Source organism: Poecile atricapillus, chromosome 7 (assembly GCF_030490865.1).
Source record: "Poecile atricapillus isolate bPoeAtr1 chromosome 7, bPoeAtr1.hap1, whole genome shotgun sequence".
NCBI lineage: Eukaryota > Metazoa > Chordata > Aves > Passeriformes > Paridae > Poecile > Poecile atricapillus.
The window spans coordinates 22,462,390-22,483,931 of NC_081255.1; the positions used below are offsets into that span (position 1 = coordinate 22,462,390).

Genomic DNA, 21,542 nt, shown 5'->3' on the forward strand with positions numbered 1-21,542 from the left:
TTGAAGTAGTAACTTGGCAGTTGGCACAGATGCCCAAATTGGAGACAACTGAAAACACTGTGTGTCTTTTGGATCTGTGGATGTATTTTGTCTTTCAATATCCAAAATATTCCACTACAAACAAGGTACTATGCATTGTTTTCCTGGGATGAAGAATAGGTTTAATGTGAACTCTAGAAAGCATTTTAGTCCCATTGTGTAGATGAAGGTTATTCAGGGATTTGGAGCCAATATAAGTTTAGAGGTCTGCTCTGTTAATTAAACAGCAGAGTTTTTTACTGTGTGTCTAACAATAAAATGCATTTGACAGTGCATTTCATAATTCATTAGTTATAATCATACCTTTCACTACTTGTATTCTTGTGTCTCTTCAAATACCTTCTGAAATTTGAACACTAACAGGACTCCTGTGAACTTGTTTGCTTGCACATTTAGTGTGTGATACAATGAATCACTTAGAAACTACCAAAAAAGACGTTTTACATTTGAAACCTAGATTAGAATTTCACATACTTAATTACTTTGTAGCATATTGGTCTTTCTTTTATTAGGGCACTTCTAAAATTGATAATTTATTCTTTGAAAAACTGTTACTCTTTATATGTCCTATTGCATTCTTCTTCATTTTCGGTGTGGTAATTTAAATATTTTATTGATATCTTTGTCTTTTTCTCAACAGTTTTCAAAATCTGGTTAATGTGATGGCATAAACTAGTAAAGCATTTGGAGTACATGATGGATATCAGCAACGTTGATTGATATTATTGGAGTGGTACAGTAAGAGCCTGCTGTATGAAATGCCAGAAGTTTACATTTCTTCTAGTTTTGCAATGGTAAGTTTTTTACATTTGTACTATAGAAATAATAACTTTTTATCTTGTCATGTAAGGGGTTTTTCTTTAGAAAGTATCATATCAGCAAATCAGTAAAGATTTCTCTCTTATATATGATTTCTAAAGTCTGTTGAGTTCAGCAGTAATTACTAACCAAAGTATACATTTGAATTTGGTTTAAGTTATTTTATTGGTATTGATTTGAAATGTCAGTTACTCACCCCTAATGTTTGCTAGCTTTAATTAGAACAACCTAGGGGAAATGGAATATGGAAATAAACCCTGTTTTTCATGTTAGGGTTCAGCCCCAAATCACTCTCCAGATCACTCTCCAGATGGTACTGAGCTTGTGTGCAGAGGGAGAATATGCAGGCAAGTTTATCCATGTGGAGGATAGGTGTAAAAACCATTATAGAAAGCACATAGTGTTTTGCTGTCTTCAGTCAGCTGCTGATGTTTGACCATTTGCTGCTTGACATGTTGTTTATATTTCCTCTTAAGGCAGAGTGTGTTGGAGAGCTCTCATGTATTTAATTTTAAGTGGACAATGAAAGTCAGCACTGCAGCATCTCTTTAGATGTATTTTCAGGAATACAAAAAGTGCACCTTTCCAGGCATTCATCTAAGGCAGCAGGAATAGCTAACAAGGAGGGCTGTAGCAGCACAAATAAATCGGTTTTGAGAACATTTGAAATTTGCATTTTATAATCGTCTTTTTCTTTGTTGCACTTTTGTGCACTTTTGTACTGTCGTACACTGTTGTGTACAGAGCTGTATGACATGTACACAAAATTCTGTGCTTTCTTCTACAGTTTTGTCCAGAACTACACCAAGCAACACTGTTAGGATACATTGCTTTCCTTAAGAAATACTGCTTGCATTGTGAATTCCTAAACACACAATACAGTAAATACTGGTAATTGTTAAACAGAATTGTACTGGATGAGAGAGTACTTGTCTTGTCCCATTCTTTTTTTCTGTTCTAGGACCATCTGACAATTAAATAATTGATTTGGGAGAATTTATACATTTATGTTCTTTTTTTCCTCTTCTTTTCTGAAAATGAAAAACACCTCTAGTACAATTTTCTTCATTTGTTATTTTCAGTGTGTTTAAGTAATGTGTGAAAGATTTTATTCCATATTTAAAATTTGTAATCCTCACATCATATGGCAGTTGAACGGGTTTGTGTAATTTGGAATTTGGGTAGATGAAAATGGGAAGGTGTGCCATTATGCACAAATGTGAATCTATTCATTAGCAAGGGTGTTCTGACAGATCTGTGGTGATACAGAGTTTGACATATTAAACTTTTAAAGATTAAATTAATAAAAGGGTAAGACTGAACCGAGTTCTCTTAAAAATTATTTCGAGATACTGGGCAGGTCAAGTACTCCTACATTTCACCTTGAAATGTGAAATACAGGCGCTCTGAAATGGGGTGTTTTAAACTTTGAGTCTGAATTTACTTAAATCTGATGTGAGTGATGATTCATCTCAGCAGCTGAGAGGCGAACAGCCTTCCAGTACCTCAGAGGAGATTCCTGATAGAGCCAGGCTTTTGTTGTCATAAGTGAGAGAAGTAGGAGAGGCCCCACCTGTGTATCAGAAAAAGTATTTTTGCTTTAAGGACTGGGACAGGTTGCCTAGAGAAGTTGTGGAATATCTGTACTCAGTGTTTTTCAAGACCCAGCTGGATAATGTTCCATGTAACTAAATCTGAATTTAGGCCTCATGTTCATTTGAATGGGAGGGTGGATAGGATTTCTTCCCAAAGGCCTTTCCAGCTGGAATGATTTTATGATTCTGATTGAGAAATTTTATTTCATTTTTACTAATGGTAGCTTTAAGTACTTTTTAGTGGTGTGGTTTATTTTTTTTTAGTTCCTTGCTAAATTAGAATTGCAGTTCTGTTTTGTTATTTATGAGAGATTTGTTTTTTCTTTAAGCAACAACGGAGTAAGCAAGTGCAATTTTAATGGTTTACTTCTTAGTCTGTGAAACCATGTAACTGGAATCTGTGGGATATTAAGAATGCAATCTCATACCTTTTACTTGAACAGACAAATTTAAATAATACCAATGCATGATAGCATATGTACAATTACATAAAAATAGTGTCTTTTAGTAACTAGAGACTAACTGGAACATCCCAGGGCTTACATAAGGCATAAATATGAGCAACACTCACACAAGTACTGAAGCCAGAACAACCACAAATACCAAGTCAGCTACTTTGTAGCTGAGATGGAAAAATTGAATGCACTAAAGAAATACCATGGAAAGAAGCAGTATGAATACATTGAATGGTATTATTCAGTTTGACATTAGTACGTTTGTGACAATATTTGCTGATTTCAGATTTGCTGTGTCTCTAGATGTTTTTAAAATATTTTTTCTGACTGTTTTTTTTGAAGGTTTCCCAGTGAGTGGATCACGATGAACATACTTTAGGGACTTGCCATAGTATGGCTGCTTCTCGATCTACTCGTGTTACAAGATCTACAGTGGGTTTAAATGGTTTGGATGAAAATTTCTGTGGTAGAACATTAAGGAACCGTAGCATTGCTCATCCGGAGGAAGTCTCACCTCATCCTCAAATCCGATCCAGGTCACCAAAGAAGAGGCCAGAGTCTGTGCAAACTCAGAAGGGCAGCAGTGGTGGCAGAACTACTGATCTGAAACAGCAGAGTGCTCGGGAGTCATGGGTGAGCCCTAGAAAGAGGGGGCTGTCCACTTCGGAGAAGGATAATGGTGATAAGCAAACTGTGGAAAATAGTGAAAAAAAACAAGCAGAAGCTGTTTCACCAGTTTTGAAAAGAATTAAACGCTGTCTACGTTCAGAGGCACCCAACAGTTCTGAAGAAGACTTGCCCACTAAGGCAGAGAAGGAGTCATTGGAGCATAAGAGCTTAGTGTCGGACAATGATGCAGCCTCCGCAGGGACTAAGCGAGCTTGTAGATGTCTTATATTGGATGATTGTGAGAAAAGGGAAGTTAAAAAGGTGAATGTCTGTGCAGAAGGGTTTAATAATTCTGCAGTAGTTGAAGAGGTTGCAGGTTATCAGACTGTCAATGGAGTTGGTGAGAGAGACTCAAATTCTCTTAACTGTGATGACTGTCAGCTTGATGGGAACACTAAGCAAAACAGTGCCGGTTCCCATACACCCAAGGACAAAACAGTAGCAGAAAATGGAAACTCATTTGCCCATTCTTCATTGTTGCTTAATAGCAGCAAAGAGGACAGTGTTGTAGACCATTATGTGCCTTGCACAAACTCTCAAGAACAGGTAAAGTTAGAGGACCACAAAACAATAAACGACTGCTTGCCTGAGGAGCATGCTAATCAGGCATTTGAGCCAGCTACAGGGTCCTTTTCTGAAATCCAGTCATCTTTGTTAAGGGATTCAGAGGAGGAGGTGGATGTTGTGGGAGATAGCAGTGCCTCTAAGGAACAGTGTGCTGAAAACACCAATAGCAACCTGAATACTCACCATGACAGTGCATCAATCTCAGGTGAACCTGAACCACATTCTTCAGTGCTGAACTGTGTTTCAGCTCAGATGACAAATATGTTGGAGCTTCAAGAACACAGATACACGTTGAGAACTTCACCACGAAGGGCTGCCCCTGCCAGAAGTAGCCCTACTAAAAATAACTCTCCTTGTAGAGAAAACGGACAGGTTGAGGAAAATAATCTTAGTCCTACTGAAAAGAATGTACCTGTAGGTATTAATAATATCAATGGATCTCCCAAAAAGTCTGAAGAAATCAAACAGAATGAAAAAGAGAAAAATAGTAATACAGGGGATCATGGGAGTGATGGACTAAGAAAGCCACTTTCTGAGTCTAGGCTTGTTGCTGGATATGTACCGTCTGCCAAAGAGAGTGCCAACATCCACACTGCAGAGGAGGATGAGGAAGAGCCTGATGTGTATTACTTTGAATCAGATCATGTGGCATTGAAACACAACAAAGAGTATGTGTAACTATGGTAACCATGAATTCTGCTTTTGTTTCTTACCAAAATATATTATTACAAAAATTATTAAGTATTTAACGTACTTCCACAAAAATTTAAATCCTTTATAATTTTCATACTTTTCAGTCTTCATTCTTCTTGTTTCTACCTCAAGCAAAATTAAACTCTATTTAATATGCAGTATGGTACAGCAATGTGGTTTATACATTTCTAGCAATCAGGATTCTTGAGCCAGAACTTGGGTTTTTTTGAGTTTCTTTGTGTTTCTGTTTCTTTAAAAATGCATCTTGTATTTTCTCTTAAAACCTAGTTGGAGGGAAAACCAAAGGAATTATAACCTTTAATTAGATTTCAATAATTTATTGGTATATCAAATGGACACCGCAGATGCAGCTTATACAATTATTATTCTGCTGTGCATAAACGTTAAAGTTAGAAACTTTTTGGAGTGTCATGGGAAAGAACTCAGCAATATTGGGTTAAGGAAGATGAATTGATAAAATGCATCAACTTTCTCCAAAGTAAATTATGTCTACATTGCTATTTTATTTATTTATTTATTTATTATTATCACTACTACTACTAATAATAATACAACAATTATTTTACTCTGAGTTTTTTTTATGTTTGTCAGCTGAATGTCTGTAAATAGATCTGTGGTAACTTTACCTTGTGGTAAATGTGCAAGAGATTTTTGAAACGAAACGGTGATTCACTGAAAAAAGTTTACATGGAGAAAATTTGTTTTCAAGTAGTAGATCAGGACACAGTTTTTTATTTCACAGTCTTTGTAATGCTGTTTTGACTCCTGTGTTTTGCTGTTTATTAGATGTTCTGTATTTTGCTGTGAGTTCTGAAAGGCCAAGTGCAGATGTTCTTCAGCTTGGTGTGTAGGAAGGGTTGAAGCACTGGAAATAGTTCAGTGTAAATGTAGTAAATGTTCACAGCACAGGTACTCTGAATATGGGGCATGAGGCAGAGATGATTGTTTGATCCAGTATGACTAGATTTTTGATATTAGAGTTGCATTGTTTATATAGTGAAGTTTTGCTCAGTATTGGATATGGATAAATCATTTTAATCAGAAAATTTTTAATTTGAGCATGGGTTAGACAAACTGTGATTTCAAAATAATGATCAAACATTTGCAGCTTCAGCCATCAGTCCAAAGTGGACTTTTCCCAGTAGATAGAAAGAAAATGACAAATGGGAAAAATGGACTGTTGTCTCTTGACTCTCTTAAGATGATTGTGTATCTGTATGTAATATGACTTCATGTGATGTTCGTACACAGATTCTTTAGTAATGTGGTGTGATGATAGGGGGTTTTATGTATTAGGAAAAAATACTGTAAAATAAAAGTAGTTTCTTCTATTCTTAAACGCAGATCTAAATTGTCCTTGGAAATTTCAGGTGTGCCCCAGTGTTAGGATTTGAACATAGGCAATTCTGAAGAAATGGGTAGATGTTGTTCAGATTGGCAGCCTGTTTGAGACTGTGTTGGGGAGCTTTTGAATTTGCAAGTAGGACTTAGTGACTTGCTGCTGACTTGTTGCCTGAATGCAGAATTCCAAAAGAAGTGGTTATTGTTTTTATTCTGTCTTATATTTCTACTTTCCCAAAGGGAAGCATGCTACTGGGGGGTGGCAGTGTTCGCCGTATCTTTTCTTCATGTAAAAAAGTTTTGATAGAACTGGAAAATTACAGGCCATCCTTTTTTGTTGTCTACATTTATAAGGAAATAAGTCTGGTATATTGATGGTTCTGCATGGTATTAAGATACTTCTAAAGAACTTAAGTCAATATTTTGACATTTGAGTGCAGTTGTCATTTATCCAGAATTTCATACTTCAAGAGTAAATCAAGTGCGCTGCACTATATCCAGTTTTAAAAATAGCAAAGTTCATTAGAGGATACTCTTAATTCGTGTATAACAGTTTTTGAATAGTGTCTTAATTATCCCCTTGTGTAATCTCATTTGCTACTTACTATCGAAAGTGTTAAACTGTAAAAAACAAACCTTAGCCTGTCAGTTTACCTGAAATGTATTCCCTGATTGTTCAGTTGCAAAGAATTCCAGGGTTCCCATGTTATTAATGTAGATTTAGCTGGAGGTAAAGGATATTCACTTAGCTTGTGATAGTTCTGGCTAAGCCAAGTGTTCCGGTGCTCTGCATATCACATCTTTGAACGGTACAGTTTTGTTTTTCTGTCCTTCATCAGTTTGGGATTGTTAGGGGTGATTTTTTCTGTGGTTTATGTTTCTGTTCTCTTTTAAAAGCTGATTCAGAGAGACATTAGCATCTTGGCTAGATTGAGGAGGCAGATTTCTCCAAGAAGGCATAAGTAAAATTCTTTGGATGTTCCATGGCAGAAAAAATATACTTTCTTCTGTGTCATACAAGCAATTTTATATGGCTGTAAACTTACATCATTTCTTGTTATATTACATAGCTTGGTGACATACGTATTAATACAGTTGATTTTCACTCTCCAAAAAATTGTTGTGACATTGATAAAATAGGAATATACCAGAACCTTCAAGAGCTCTTGATAAGACTTGCTATAAGAAAAAAACCCTAAATGTAAGTTGCCGTATTTCTGTATGAATTTTGTTGCTTTTTGAATCTTAACATGTTTAAACAATGTTCATATGTTAATATTTCTGGGAAAACTGGATGATATAATAGGAGAAACAGCTATCACTGATTATGGAATATTATTATTCAGAGAGAAAGCTGAAATGATGGATGTTCCTACAACTTCTTAATTAAAATAGATCTGTCCTATGAAGATGGAGATGAGATCTCTAAGCAGAAATTTTATCACAACATAGACATTTTTGTAGATAATAACAGACTGATCTGGGGGTTGTATAGTTGTAAAGTGTTGTTAATATTTTCTGTTTCTACACACATAATTGGAATTTTTTTTGCATTGTAACTGCTCTCAGAAAAGTGTGGTTTGGTGTATATTTGAGAATTTTGATTTTATGTTCTAGCTCAGAAATGTTCTCATTTCCTCCTGAGATACTTTTATCAAGACTGAACTTCCTGATTTAAAACTTTCTACACTGCTGAATTTTATATGCTGTGCTTAGTATTTTGCATATGTCTTTCCTCAGGCATTTCTCATATCTCTTTGCTGTATCTTTTTACACTGTAATTCGATCTCATACTGCAGCAGCTTACTTTAATTCTCTGTCTGGTGCAGTATTTTATTCTCAGTAATTTCTGCCTTTGCTCAGTGTTTTATTTAGTGCCCTGTTTTGGTTTTGGTTTTTTTTCTTCTTCTTTATTTCCTTTGAAGGTTTGCAATGTTTGGTGGGTATTAGCTTGCACAAAGAGACAATCCTTGTTTGAATCTTAGACGTGGGTTCTAGATGAAAATGTGATTGAGGAATTGAGATTTCACGTGCATATAATGTGTTGCAGAAGGAATTTCTAGGGTTCTGTAAACTGCAGTGGCTTTACAGGAACCACTCAGTGCTGGAGGCAAGATCACTGAAACCAAAGCCTTATGCACAAGCAGTTCCCTACGGGCATTTAATGCTAAGAGTAAGGACCTTGTTCAGTAGATAGGTATTTTCATGTATCTTTATTACTTGATAATATTTAAAATTATAACATCTGCACTGGCATTTATAGTGAAGAAAGATTAAATGAGTATTTTAATACATCTCTTAAAAGCCATTTAAAACTCTTAAATACATCTCCACCTGGTCTTGTGGAGAGCTCTTGGAAACACAGATGACGGTGCAGGATCATGCAACAACCAGATTTACATATACTTAACAATTGATGATAATACTGTTTATGTCTTTGGATCAACCATTAATATTATATGAATGTGAGAAAGAAAATAAATGTTTTTAGTATTTCCTGTGGCATAGGTTTTATATTTTATTTAGTCACAAATTTTCTGCCTAAAGAATCAAATTAAAGCAGTTCTGTAGAAAAGTTCAACTTACTGCATTTGAATTGTTAGAATAGGACTTGGTGTACCTTGCCATATTAGTTATTTGAGAATTGCCTTAAACACAATCTTCTTTAAGTGTAACTGTAATGTCCTCTTCCTAAATTTCTAATTTTCTAACTTTACCTGCGCTGGGTTTTCCCTTAACTGGAAAAGTTAAAAATATCCATATCTGTCTTCAAATATATTGGCTAATAATGACAGATCAGTTTTATAAATAAAACCTGTATATTCAGCTATGTGTCTCCAAATTACAGTTAAATTGACACGGTAGGGGTTTATTTCAATGTACAGATAAGCCTTAACGTTCCTTTGTAATGATGTCATGTAGCTATCAGTAGCTAATAATTCATTTTCCTGAGATGTCAGTTTTAATCTGTGGGAATTCTTCTGACTTTGTTTCATCTTAAGGAATAAAGGAATTGGTGTAAATAAAATTACTTTTCATAGCAGCAGTTTAAATCCACACCTCTGAGTAATTTGTAGAATATATCACCAATATAAAATAATTGATGAAGAATACAATTTTAGTGAAGAAAAAGAGAAGCTAATAATTTTAGAAAACCAAGCATAAATGCCATATGTATTAGATTACAATGTGATTTAATTCTTCCTTTGTTCCAAAAAACTGGTATGGCATACAGTGATATTTTTCTTAAATAACCTATTAATGTAAAACTAAAACATGAAAAGTCAGTGTTTTTACAGAGAGTAGTTTCTGTTGTCTGGTAGATTGGTCTGTGTTCTAAGTAACCAAAATCAAGATTGGCTTTAAGTAAAATTGTGTAGAAGTTGGATGCTGCAGGTAGTTGATCCACAAAAATAGAAATACAATAGAGATCAATTAGAAACTTGAAATATGACTTTCTGGTCATTTTCAGTTTGCTTTTGCAGGTAATTGTGTTATTAAAATGTGACAGTATAACAGGCATGCAACCACATTTATTTACGAAATTCTTGTATTTTACTACAACTTGAAGTATGAAGTATTTTGAGAATTTTTTGCTGCCAGCATTACTGTTTTATCATGTTCTGTAAGATAATTTCTGTCTGTAAATAGTTGTCAAACGAATAGTTATGTGACACAAAATATTTGCAGGACTAAAGGTTAAGGTTTAGTTAAGAATATTGTAATAATAGAATCATATTTTATAATTACATAAACTATTCAGTAAAGACTAGAGCTCTTACTTTGCAAGAGATAATGCCTTGGGCATGTGCTGCATCAGCTTTTTGCTCCCTAGGAATGGGCATGCTCTGGGAGCCATTAAATGTCAGGTACATTTGTCACATTTGTTTTTCTTCCCTGAGCAGAGGCATCTTGCTGCCAGCCACAGCATCATGCCAGTGAACAGCCCTAGCAAACACAGTGCAGTCCTCACTTAAATAGCGCATCCTGTGGAAAGTAAAGCTTGATTGCTTTTGGGATTTGTGTCCTTTACCCCTTGAATTTCTTCCTGGTTTGCCTGCTTTTCTTTTTCTGCCTATGTCTATGTTCTCACTTCCAAGAGTCCTCTGTTGCAGCAATCCACTCCGGGAAGAGAGTGTGAATTTCCAGTGCAGAGATGTTTCCCTGTTGGCTGCCTTGATGTGGCACCTCTGGATGTGTGGGCTGATGGATTGATGGAGGAATATGACAATTAACAGTTGAATTCTGCTTGGCTGTCTCTTGTAGTGTCAGTAGTTATGGTCTCACCTCCTTTCCAAGCTGCCGGTTTTTGGAGAATACACAAGAATTTGGTTTGTCTTTCCAATTTCCTTGGTCAACGTGGACCAGTAGTCATGGAGGGGAAAAATACACAAATACATAAAAAAAACCAACCACAAGCAACAAGCAACCCATTATTCTAATACAAAAAAAATGTAGAAAATTGTTTTTCTGCTTGTTCATTTGGAAGTGCATACCATTTCTAAGGATGCTCATTAGTAAATTCATTTAAACTGGAAAATTAAGGATTAATAAATAATATAAATGGTTTTGAGCTGTAGGAAATACAAATTGGAAACAAATACCAAATGCTACAGGAATCATGGTCCTGATTTAAAAAAAAAAAGAGCAAGAAAGCCAAGAAAAGTTGGGGCAGTAATGTATTGACCCAGTGCAGCTGTGTGGAGAGCAAGGCTCTGGCTGTGGTTTTGGCTGCTGACACAAGGACACTTAAAAGCAGAAGCAGTAAATTGTGGTTATACCAGTTATGTCAGTGTAAAGTTGTGTGGTGGAACAAGGAATAAATTAATGTTACCATAATTGCCTACTTGGTAGGGATCACTAAAATATTAGTAAGCATAATGATGCTGCCAAGATGACAAGAACAAAGAGACTGCCATTTGCTTTGAGAATGGATTATCTTTTTCAGTTTTAACTAGCCCAGCTTGAAATTGCTTCATTACTAATTTTAAGTTTTTGTTCTGGTCTTTCATGAAGTTTTGACAGCATCTCCACCATGAGCTGCAAAACTAACCAGCAGTATCTTTTAAAAAGAAATTGAAGGAGCAGTACATACTGTACAAGCTTCTTTCATTCAGCAGTGAGTCCTAATCAATACAGTTGTTCCTTTGGAATAAAAATGCATGCATTTGAGATTTAGAAAGGCCCTTCTTTTTGGTTTCCTTTAAACTTTGTTCTTGGTAGGAGTAGCCAGCTGATGTTTCATTTTTCATTATTGCACATCTTTATTTTGCTTTGGATACCTCAAAGTAAAAATATCGCTGCTGTTTTGTATAGAAATCTTTGAAAAGTTTTATGCTTCCTAAGCCAAGGACCAGCTGTGTTTGTCCATGGTTTATTAGAGTGAGTACTAATAAAAATGCATGTTGTACTAATTTTCTTCCTTATTTCTAATTTTTCTTCTGCTTCTTTAGCCAAAAAATACTGATGATTAGTGCTTTGTATTTGTATTGTACTGTTAGAACATCCAGACACTCATGACTGTAGATCATATTCTTGTAATTTGGTTCTAATATTCAGATATCACTGTGACATATTGAGGGGAATATGTGAATTTGTTCCTATGGCAAGCATATACACCTGAATAATTGAGTGTGTGTGTCTTGTTTGTGTGAAAACCTGCAGAAACTAATTTAGAGTGAGTTGAAAGAGTACAATAATTCGTGTTGTCAGCTTTCTCTGCTTGCTTTATCTGAGGATTTCTGTGCAGTTGGGTCAGTTTCAAGGGAGCACGGGTTGCTCTTACTTTGTCTCTGGAATAAAACTCCTTCTGAATGGTTGCTTTCCCCAGAATCTTCCTAGAGAATGTTCAAGTGGGCATGCTGGATGAATCTGTGTGATGTTTTCCCTCAGTAAAGGAACTGAGACCATTCTCATTAGAGATGATGAGAAGGAAGGAGACAAAGTTTGGGATGTGTTGTCAGCCTGTCTTTCTGTGCCATTTGTGAAGAAAACAATTTCTGTCATTATCTCATGTCAGTTCAAGCCTGGAAAATAGAGGAATGACAGGGACCTGTCTTTTTCCCTACTGAATGTCACTGTCCTGCAGGCAAATGGTTTAGAGTGTCAATATCAAAAGGCTGTATTAGACTGTGTTAACTGAAAGAGAACTGATGGGTGCTGTTTTGTTGACAAGACTGAAACGAGTTCTGTGTTTGTTTAGAGGCACAGAGACCTACCTAATTGCTACTAAAAATTCTGAAAAGTTGCTGGAAATGTGGGTATTTGATAAGGGTGCTTTTGTACAGCTAGTATTAAATCTTGCTGAGTGTGTTGAACAGCTATTGACAAGAATGAAGCTTCTAGAAATATATGAGTGGGTATTCTTTTTCTGGGGAAGAGTTAAGAATTAAGAAAGAAAGGGGCATCACGAATTGATAACCAATAAAATACTGTTCAGACGGTTGAAACACAAAATCTGAAAATGTGAAAGTTGGAAGAAAGATAAAATGTGAGTGGAAAATGGTTCTTTTGCATCCAGGTAAATAAATTACTGTAGTAGAATTTGCTTTCTTGCCTTGAGATTTGTTGGGTTTTTAAAAATGTCCTTTAAAAATGTGCTTTTTTGGGTTAGTTCTGCTTTGTTTAGATAGGTGTGAGGCTGACATTGAGAAATAGTGCTTTGTGTTCCATTCCTGGCACAGTAGACTTGAAGAAGCCATTTAATGTGTTCTTTAGTTGTTTAATGTATAACATAGAGATGCAGCTTAATTATTTACTTACCTTTGAAATACTTTGGGATGTCTGAAGTGTGAATATTAAATATGCATAGTGTAAGTACAGTAAATGACAGTATGTGTAAAGAGGTTAAGCCAGAGTAGAAAGCAGTTTAATAAGGAGATGCAGAAAAGGCTGTAATTAGATTACCTTGGTCATAGTGTCTGTGCATTAGCTGGGTAAAAACCTGCCATATGCCGCTTCCTCCAGGCAAAGGTGCTTTTACAAGCCCTAACAGGGGCTGATACATGTATCCTCTTATTGATTATGCCCTTTAGCTCTTTCCCGTTTCTGAAGGGAGATCAAAGAAGGCCCAGTCTGCAACAGTCTCTTGTGCTTTCTCATTGCTGTCCTGTGCTCTATATGTCCAGCACTGAATCCCAGACTTTTCCAGAGTGCAGTTAGAGATTTTTTAAAATCTTACTTACATATCAGAATAATTTTCAACAAACTCTGCAGTGTCAGAATTACTGTATTTTAATTACTGTATTGTGACACTGGCAAAGATTTCAGGCCAAGCTTAGGAGCTGGGGAGCATTTTCTGTTATATCTGAACTCAAACAAAGCCCAATAAAAAAACACACTTCTTTGAAATGACAAGGTTGTGTTTGATCTGATTCACAAGTTTCTCCAGGGAGCCAACCTCTAACTACAGCTCCTTTGGGTGACATGGAAATTCTAAGTGCAATTAATGTTTCCCTTTTCCTACATAATTTAAATTCTTTACATGTTTAATATCCAATACTTTCTCATCCTAGTCTCTAATAAGGGATGATAATAATTTTTTTTTTTAAAATTGCTGTTAGTAGACCAAAATCCAGAGTAATAAATGACCTGGGTTTGGAAGAGCAGGTTGTAATCTGTACTTTGCTGGAGTGCCAGCAGATGGCAATGAAACAAAGACTTGCCCAAATCCTCCCAGTGACTAATAACCAGTTTTGTGTCACAGCTCTTGGAAATACAAAATAACAAGGTTTTTTCTATCCATATTTTAGCTGTGTTTTATTATGAGACATGTATACACCCCCACGTTAAACAGTTCCTACCTGCACAAGAACTAATGACTATTTCTAAATTACGGGATGCGTTTTTAGTGTCAGAGACCCCCCAGAATTGATGGTACTATACATTTTAACATGCTGTGAACTATATAACTGGAGAAGTGCAGTTTGTTTTGGGAGTGAAAATTCATGACCACCAGCTGCACAGCATTTTAGAAGTCAAGAGGATAAATCACTTCTTTTTAATTAGTCATCAAAGGACATATCTTTGCAAGGTACTGAGTGCTGTAAGGCAAGTGGAGCTGCCAAAGTAATTTCAAGTGACTTTGGACATTGATTTTGAGTTGATTTCTTTTGATTGGTGTGAATGTCATCAACAGCCACTTTATTTCCCCCACTAATTTGATTCAGCTACCTAAAAGTTAATATCTTCATTTTGTACTGTCAGTTGCTCACATCACTTATTCAGCTAAGGCTTAAGTACAGGATGTTCTTCTCTTCAAGGGAGATGAAACCATGGAGGGACTCTGTGACTGACAGACTCTTACTGTAAAAATGAAATTATTTATTTAAAAATGCTTAATGATGTGACCCCTTTTATAGGTCAGTGCCAAGTCATTTAGTATAAAAACAACAGTTAACTTAAGAAACATGAAGTTGTTAAGGCAGATTGACTACATATTGATACAGTATTTTCTAAAGGCTGCTGTTAGGTCCTGACACAGAGAAACTAAAATCTGTGATGTGACTGAGTACTCTGATTTGGAAATGTAAATACTATTAGAATGGAAAGAATGGAAAAGCATTTTGAAAGTAGATCGCAGCAAACTGGATCAGAATGGGTATGGGTCTCATTAAGGCGATAGCTATGCTGTTCTCAGGCTTTGTCACAGGCAAGAGAGGAGGCTGCTGTGTCCCTAACCACTATTAGAACAAGATTCATGTAAATTAATTGTGCAAGAACTAATTGCTTATGGCATGACTTCCAGAAGTCTGGCACTGCTCTGTGATAATTACTTCATGGAACAGTCCAAAAGAGTGGAGTACTCATCACTGCAAAATAAAAACTGAATCAGCAGGAATTCCTGCTGATCAGTGTCAGTCTGTAAGAAGTAGCTTTCCTTTTTTAAATATCGGTCCCTCAAACCCCATATTAATCAAGGTTTTTCAGCAGAGATTCTGAAGCTGTTTCTGTGCCATGCTGAATGACTCAAGTGCTCATCCGGAAAATTCCTGCAATTAATGGGATCTAAGAACTTGCAAGAGTGTTTCAATACTGGGATTGTGGAAACAGAATTGCATTCTATGGAGTGAAGTTTTACTGCAAAGGAAACTGCTTTGGGTTTGGATTTGCTAACCAGTTAGTATTTAGCACTGAGGAAAGTGTAACTTCAGTCAGTGGAAGAGACCTGTCTGTGAGCTTACTCAAAAGTGTATTTGGTTTTGGCAAAGGACGTGGGATAGTTTTCCTTGGTAATTCCTGTCAGATCTTTCAGAGAAAATGATGCAACTGTAGCTGGATGATGAGGAGTTGCTCTTTGAGTGCCTTGTTGAAGGATAGAGCTGGTTTTGCAGCAGATTAATGAGCTACTTTCTCTTTTATGAGACTTCTTCAATTTTGGAGAATTTTAGCGCAGCTGCAGGAGGTAGTTTGGATCAGAATTGTGCTTAGTTACAAAGCAACTGGAAAGATAGAGAGTAGAATTGTTACTTTTTAAAATTGTCCTGGAAATTATTATTTCCCATGATCTCTTGCATAATGCAGCAGGAGCACTATGGTAGCATTTGAGACTAAGAGGCCAGAATTAACAGAGGCTTCAGGAAAGGCTCTCTATGTATGTGTGTATGTGTGTGTGTGTGTTATGTAGCTTGCTGCTTTTTCAGAGAAATATGTGGCTTTATTACAGTTATATAGGGCCAGAGAGCCTGTACAAACATGTGGAAATAGTAGTTGTTCAACACTTAAAAGAACATTTGCAGACATGTAGATCACTGAAAGGTCCTGTTGAAGTTGAAAGGCATGTGCAGTGGTTTGGGGAGAATGCAGTTCTGCAGCAAGTACCAGTATATGGAGTATGAAAACTATGTATTTCAGGACTAGTATTTTAAATTTTTTTTTCCCAGGCAATGAAAGATCCCAAAATCCCCATTTTTGTGTATTTCAATACTTCTGATACTCACTTGATAAAACTGCAGTCTTATTCTTGGGCTTCAGAATATATTAATTCATAAAAACTGCATATGGAAGTTAAAGTAAATAGCTCCAAGTTAATACATGTCTTAGTAGAGGTACGAAAAAGTGCTGGGAAACCTTTTGGTTTGAACAGTCGGTTCAAAAACCCCTTTTTTCCAATTATAATGCTACTCTGTAGCCACAGATCAGTATCATGTGTCATGTTTTTTGAATGATCCTGACATTCTTGTATTTTTACTTAATTCCATGAAGACCACTTCTGTGAGGTCACGTGAATGTTTTAATGAGGGAAGTAACTGAAGTTGAATATTCTTGGGTTTGTGTTATTTTTCCCCAAATACAAATTCATCTCTTTTCCAGTCTCTTTTCAGATTAAATTATTTAAGGCTACCTCATTAAGATGATTTCTTTATTCCCTTTATACATGTGAATCATCATTAAATTATTGCTTTATTTAAATCTCCAGCATTTGGTTGCTTTTTACTTCTATGTATTTACATGTTTTAAATGTAATTATTACTTTTTTTCAATTTAATTTAGAAAATCAATTACTTAAATACAACTTGAATAAATGAAGTAAAATGGCTCAAGAAAAAAAATGTTAAGTACCTGCATTTTTCTTAGATGCAAATTTGTGCACGCTGCTGAGCCTCTCACTGTGGCTCTGTTAACACAAGTTTGGGTACCTGCTGATGGAAACAGGCTTTTTGTTGTCCAGGGTAAATCCTCTCCCCAGGTATTCCATCTGCATGAGGATGTTTGCATCCTGCCTGTGTGATATCCCTGGAGCCTCCAGGGCTCAGAGGTGCTGGCAGCCCCTGAGCGGTGTGCAGGGGCTGAGTACAGATCTTCATCCGCAGCCGATGGCTCCTGTGAGCCTGGAACAGCCTGAGCTGTGCTGCTGTCGCAGGCCACTTCTGATGGGCTGTCAACACTTTTGTAAGCTGTTGCTGAAGAATAGCCACATTAATTATTTCACTTCATGAAGAGTTATTTTGATTAGAAGAAACTGGAGTACTTTCCCAGTAGTGAAAATATTCAGTACTGTTCAATATTAATGGCCTATTAAACAAGCATTTTAGGTTGTGGTTCCATGTAAACCTGAATATGTACAGACAAATGTACATAGTAATCATAACAAAATCTTGTCATATTGTTTTTAAATAAGCTCAGTACTTTAGTTTCAAACTTCAGAAAGTATAGCTATGTTTTATGTTTGTAAATACCAATATAAAATTACATTTGAGCAGAAAGAAAATTACTTTTTTTCATGGAGAGGCAACAGTTTAATGTCCAGGTTAAAACTTAAATATTTGAAGGTACAAAGCCTGTATTTTGCTTAAGACTGCTTACTTCCCTCCACTTAAAGCCTTACCCAATTATTAGTGTAGTCAATTAAAAAACTTGAATTACCTCAGTAACCTCTGGATCTTTTCTGTAGTACACATGGAATTCATTGTGCCAGGCTTGTCTTTGTTTTAGGAATAAGGGAAGAGAAAAAAAAATTTACTGAAATACTGTAGTAGTGAACAGCTCTTGCTTGATTTTAGTGTTTGTATTTTGTGCTGAACTAAATGGCAGTTGTAATATTAAATATCAGAAAATATTGTCATGAGAAAGGTTAATACATAATAATTTGCAACAAGGGGGGCCATGAGTAGCTGCAGGATTTCAGAAACTGAAAGTGGCAGCTGTAACTTTAAAGGTAATAAAAGGTATTACATGTAGTTAACTTTTTTAAAGACTGTGTTAAAATGTCATATGACATCCTGAGTCTGAGTTAGCTTTATGAAGAACAGTTTGGAAAGCACACGTTACTGGGTACAGGCGTGACAGTCCCATCAATGATGCTCAAATGTGTCTGTTAAATAGACACTCCAAATTGTGTGTGAGTCTGGGGTGGCACATTTCAGGGAACACTGACATTTTCATTCAGCTTCTGTGTTCTTGGGGGAATCTGGTTTGAATTTATTTTGCAAATTACTTATTCCTTTCTTTGTTGTTACATCTCAAAAATGAGTCTCATATTCTGTTCTAAGGTGGGGCTTCTACAAAATGCTGTATTGTTAAACCATTCCTGTCTAGTGTTTGGATGGTTGAGTGAAATGTTAAAATTTTGTGGTAGCCACTTGTATTGGGGTAGAAGGAAGCTGGTGTTGAAGTGGAAGAGAAATTACCTTGTTTTGTTTGTGGTATTTTCAACTTTGTAAACAAAGCCTATTGGTTACAGCTATTGAGAATATGAATGTAGATTGTCCCTGATACCATATTGTTTCAGCTACTGTAGAATTTATGTTTAAAGGAAACCACTGGAGAGTAAAATATATTTTCCCTTATGGGTTTATATAAGGTCATGTAGTCTTAAAATAAACTGAATCTATTTTTACTATAATTCAGTAAAAATGTTTATGAAATGGTTCAGAAAAGCTATGAAATCTGGTAGGTTCTGGTAGATAACCATGGCTAGTGTTTAGGTGGGGGGTTTCACTTTTAAAGGCAAATGCAGTGAGATGTTTTCCTTTGTCTCTGTAGTTATCAGAGACTGTTACAGACGATTGCTGTACTCGAGGCTCAACGTACTCAAGCAGTTCAAGACCTTGAAAGTTTAGGCAGACACCAGAGAGAAGCACTGAAAGATCCTATTGGATTTGTGGAAAGACTCCAGAAGAAGGTATTTTATGGACTTTTCCTAAGTCTTACTTAGAATTTTTTTTTAGTAAGTAGTAATTCAGAATCTGTAGAAACTGAAGATTAGATATATACACTTGCATAAAAAATATGAGCTTAAACTCTTTTAACTGCTGAGCAAAAATAGCTCTTTGCTTTCTTACTAGATCTTTAAGACACAGGTCTTCAATGATTTTATCAGATGTGCTTCCTTTCATTTTTTTTGGTATGTAGAAATGTAATTGTTAATTTTCTAATTATAGTGTAGGTATTTTAAGACAACTTGAAGTCTAAAGGTGACTGGAAGTATCAGATCAAAAAATTCTAATCTTTCTCATATGAGAAATGAAATGTTTTGCTTTGAGTGAATTTGGTAGAGTATGTTTAGAGCAGGAAATGCAGTCTATATTCCAAACCCAAAATGAGCACTAGAAAACATACCTGAGTTACAGGGAACAGAATAGAATATTGTCTGATAGAGAAGAATCCATATTTTTTCAGGTTGACTTCCGTATCATCTGCATCCTGCAGCATCTATGGCTGGCAAACACAGTTACCTTCTAGTGTGATAGCAACATGTATTTCAGTGAAGAATGAAGTTATGGTTCTCTTTTTGTAGGTTTGTAGACACCTAGGTCACATGTAAGCCCCTTAGTTTCAGTAGTTGTCTTTAAGTTTTGAGATGAATTAATAGCATGCATGATGTAAGTGTTGCATTTGATAGTCATTTTATGGGGAAATACTAATGACAGTTTGAAGTACTCTGGTATATTTTTGTCCAAGAAGGACCAAAGGAGTGATAACCTTGCATTTGACCTTTATTTAAAGAGGTGAGCTTTGCAACATTTTTGTTTTAGGCAGAAGCCAGCAAAATCAGTGCAAAATAGGCATAGATTTCTCTGATGGGAGGGGCTGAGGTATCAGGTGATAAAACTCTGAATCTTTTGGGTTCCTGGGTTAAGAAAGGTACACATCCTGAACAAATGGTATGTTTAATAAAGGACAGTCAGAAACAGGTTACTGAAGTCTCAAACATCTTATTTCAGCTGTGAAATGCACACTTTAAAGTTTTATGCTCAATAAGCCATCATTGACCGTGCCGCTGCATATTTTACGTGCACTGTTGTGTATAATTCTTAAGATCTCACCTTCTCTTTAAAAAAAACTGTGCTGCATGGCACTTCAGAAATTCTGGTTTTCTGTTCTTCTGTCAAACAAAAAGCAGCATTGGGTTTTGGAGCATTTCAGTGTTTGTAGGTTTTGGTTTGGATATAAAGTGATTGCATTAAATATTACTTTTTACTTTTCATTCTCATTTTTTCAGGTTGATATGGGTCTTCCATTTCCTCAGAGAGTTGTTCAACTCCCTGAGATTGCCTGGGACCAATACACCACTAGCCTTGGAAACTTTGAGAGAGAATTCAAAAACCGAAAACGTAACAGTAGGAGAGTGAAGCTGATTTTTGACAAAGGTAAAAGAAAGTGGGCATATGTTACAAGAAAAAAATGACCGGTGTGGAAGTTCAATAATTCTTTCTTTGTGTTGCTTACAGTAGGTATCCCTGCAAGACCAAAAAGTCCTTTGGATCCCAAGAAAGATGGAGAGTCTATTTCGTACTCTGTCTTGCCTTTAAGTGATGGTCCAGAAGGTTCCACAAACAGTCGTCCACAGGTAGCTGTTCAAAAAGAAAGAAAAAAAAATGCAAAACAGTAATTTTGATTTTTTTTTTTCCTCTTTTAAGTATGGAATGTGAATATCTTAACTGTTACTTCAGACGTTCATGTTGGTGATGAAATGCCATTCCTGTACTCAAATCCCAGAACTAAACTTTGGTTTAGGCAAGTTTTGTTTTGAAACAAAAACCTCACATCTTATGCTTTGGTTTGGTTTTGGTTTAACTTAAGTAGGAAGAGGGTTCAAATCAATTATCCCAGCTATAATTTTTCTAAACATATATTCCATTTTATGTCCTGTATTTGAGCAGATGATAAGAGGGCGACTTTGCGATGAGACCAAACCTGAAACTTTTAACCAGCTGTGGACTGTAGAGGAACAGGTAAAAAGAAACTCTTTAATTTTGTGGCTGTGGCAACATACATGAGCATAAAAGCAAACTGTATCATAATTTTTATTTCACTTGGGAGATCAGAGTCACATGTATTAAATATTTGACAACTCATACCTGTACTAGGAAGAATGTATTTATTCCTTTTCACTGTTGATTTAGAAAAAACTCGAGCAGTTGCTTTTGAAGTATCCACCAGAGGAGGTAGAGTCCCGACGGTGGCAGAAGATAGCAGATGAACTGGGAAATAGAACAGCAAAGCAGGTAACGTGTAAAACACTTTGAGAAGTATTCCCTTATCTTCACTTTTTTTTTTTTAAATATCAGTAAATTCAATATATCTTCAGTAATAATTTCATCTTAAGAATATAACAGCAGGGTCTGCATGTCACCAACAACAAAGTGACTCTTACACTGGATCTCAAATACAGTGTTAAATGTGCCCCAAAGCCCATGGCAAAGTTGCCAAACCTAAGATTCATTAGATTCTGACAGCGTGAATTTAATTCTATACAGCAAGTGTAGTGACACCAACTGTGCCAAATTCCCTGCGCCTCAGTGCTGTAGAATGGGTAGACATGTAAATAGCACAGACAGAAGAAGGACACAGATGAGGATACACCAAGTACTTCTGCATCTGACTTACTTGAATTTTTCTC

General features: G+C 36.0%; 1 protein-coding gene across 2 annotated transcripts in view; it reads left to right on the forward strand.

Moving 5' to 3' along the window:
* Positions 1 to 697: 697 nt before the first annotated feature.
* ZZZ3 (zinc finger ZZ-type containing 3) overlaps positions 698 to 21,542 on the forward strand; it is a 34,911-nt gene continuing 14,066 nt past the window's right edge. Inside the window, exons 1-7 of one of the 2 annotated variants that reach the window (XM_058842569.1) lie at positions 698 to 833; positions 3,251 to 4,812; positions 18,683 to 18,821; positions 20,142 to 20,289; positions 20,371 to 20,489; positions 20,803 to 20,874; positions 21,046 to 21,147. In XM_058842569.1, the coding sequence (XP_058698552.1) occupies positions 3,302 to 4,812; positions 18,683 to 18,821; positions 20,142 to 20,289; positions 20,371 to 20,489; positions 20,803 to 20,874; positions 21,046 to 21,147 (2,091 nt within the window). In that variant the 5' untranslated portion in view covers positions 698 to 833; positions 3,251 to 3,301. The remainder of the gene's footprint in view (positions 834 to 3,250; positions 4,813 to 18,682; positions 18,822 to 20,141; positions 20,290 to 20,370; positions 20,490 to 20,802; positions 20,875 to 21,045; positions 21,148 to 21,542) is intronic. The other variant, XM_058842570.1, reaches the window with a different exon arrangement.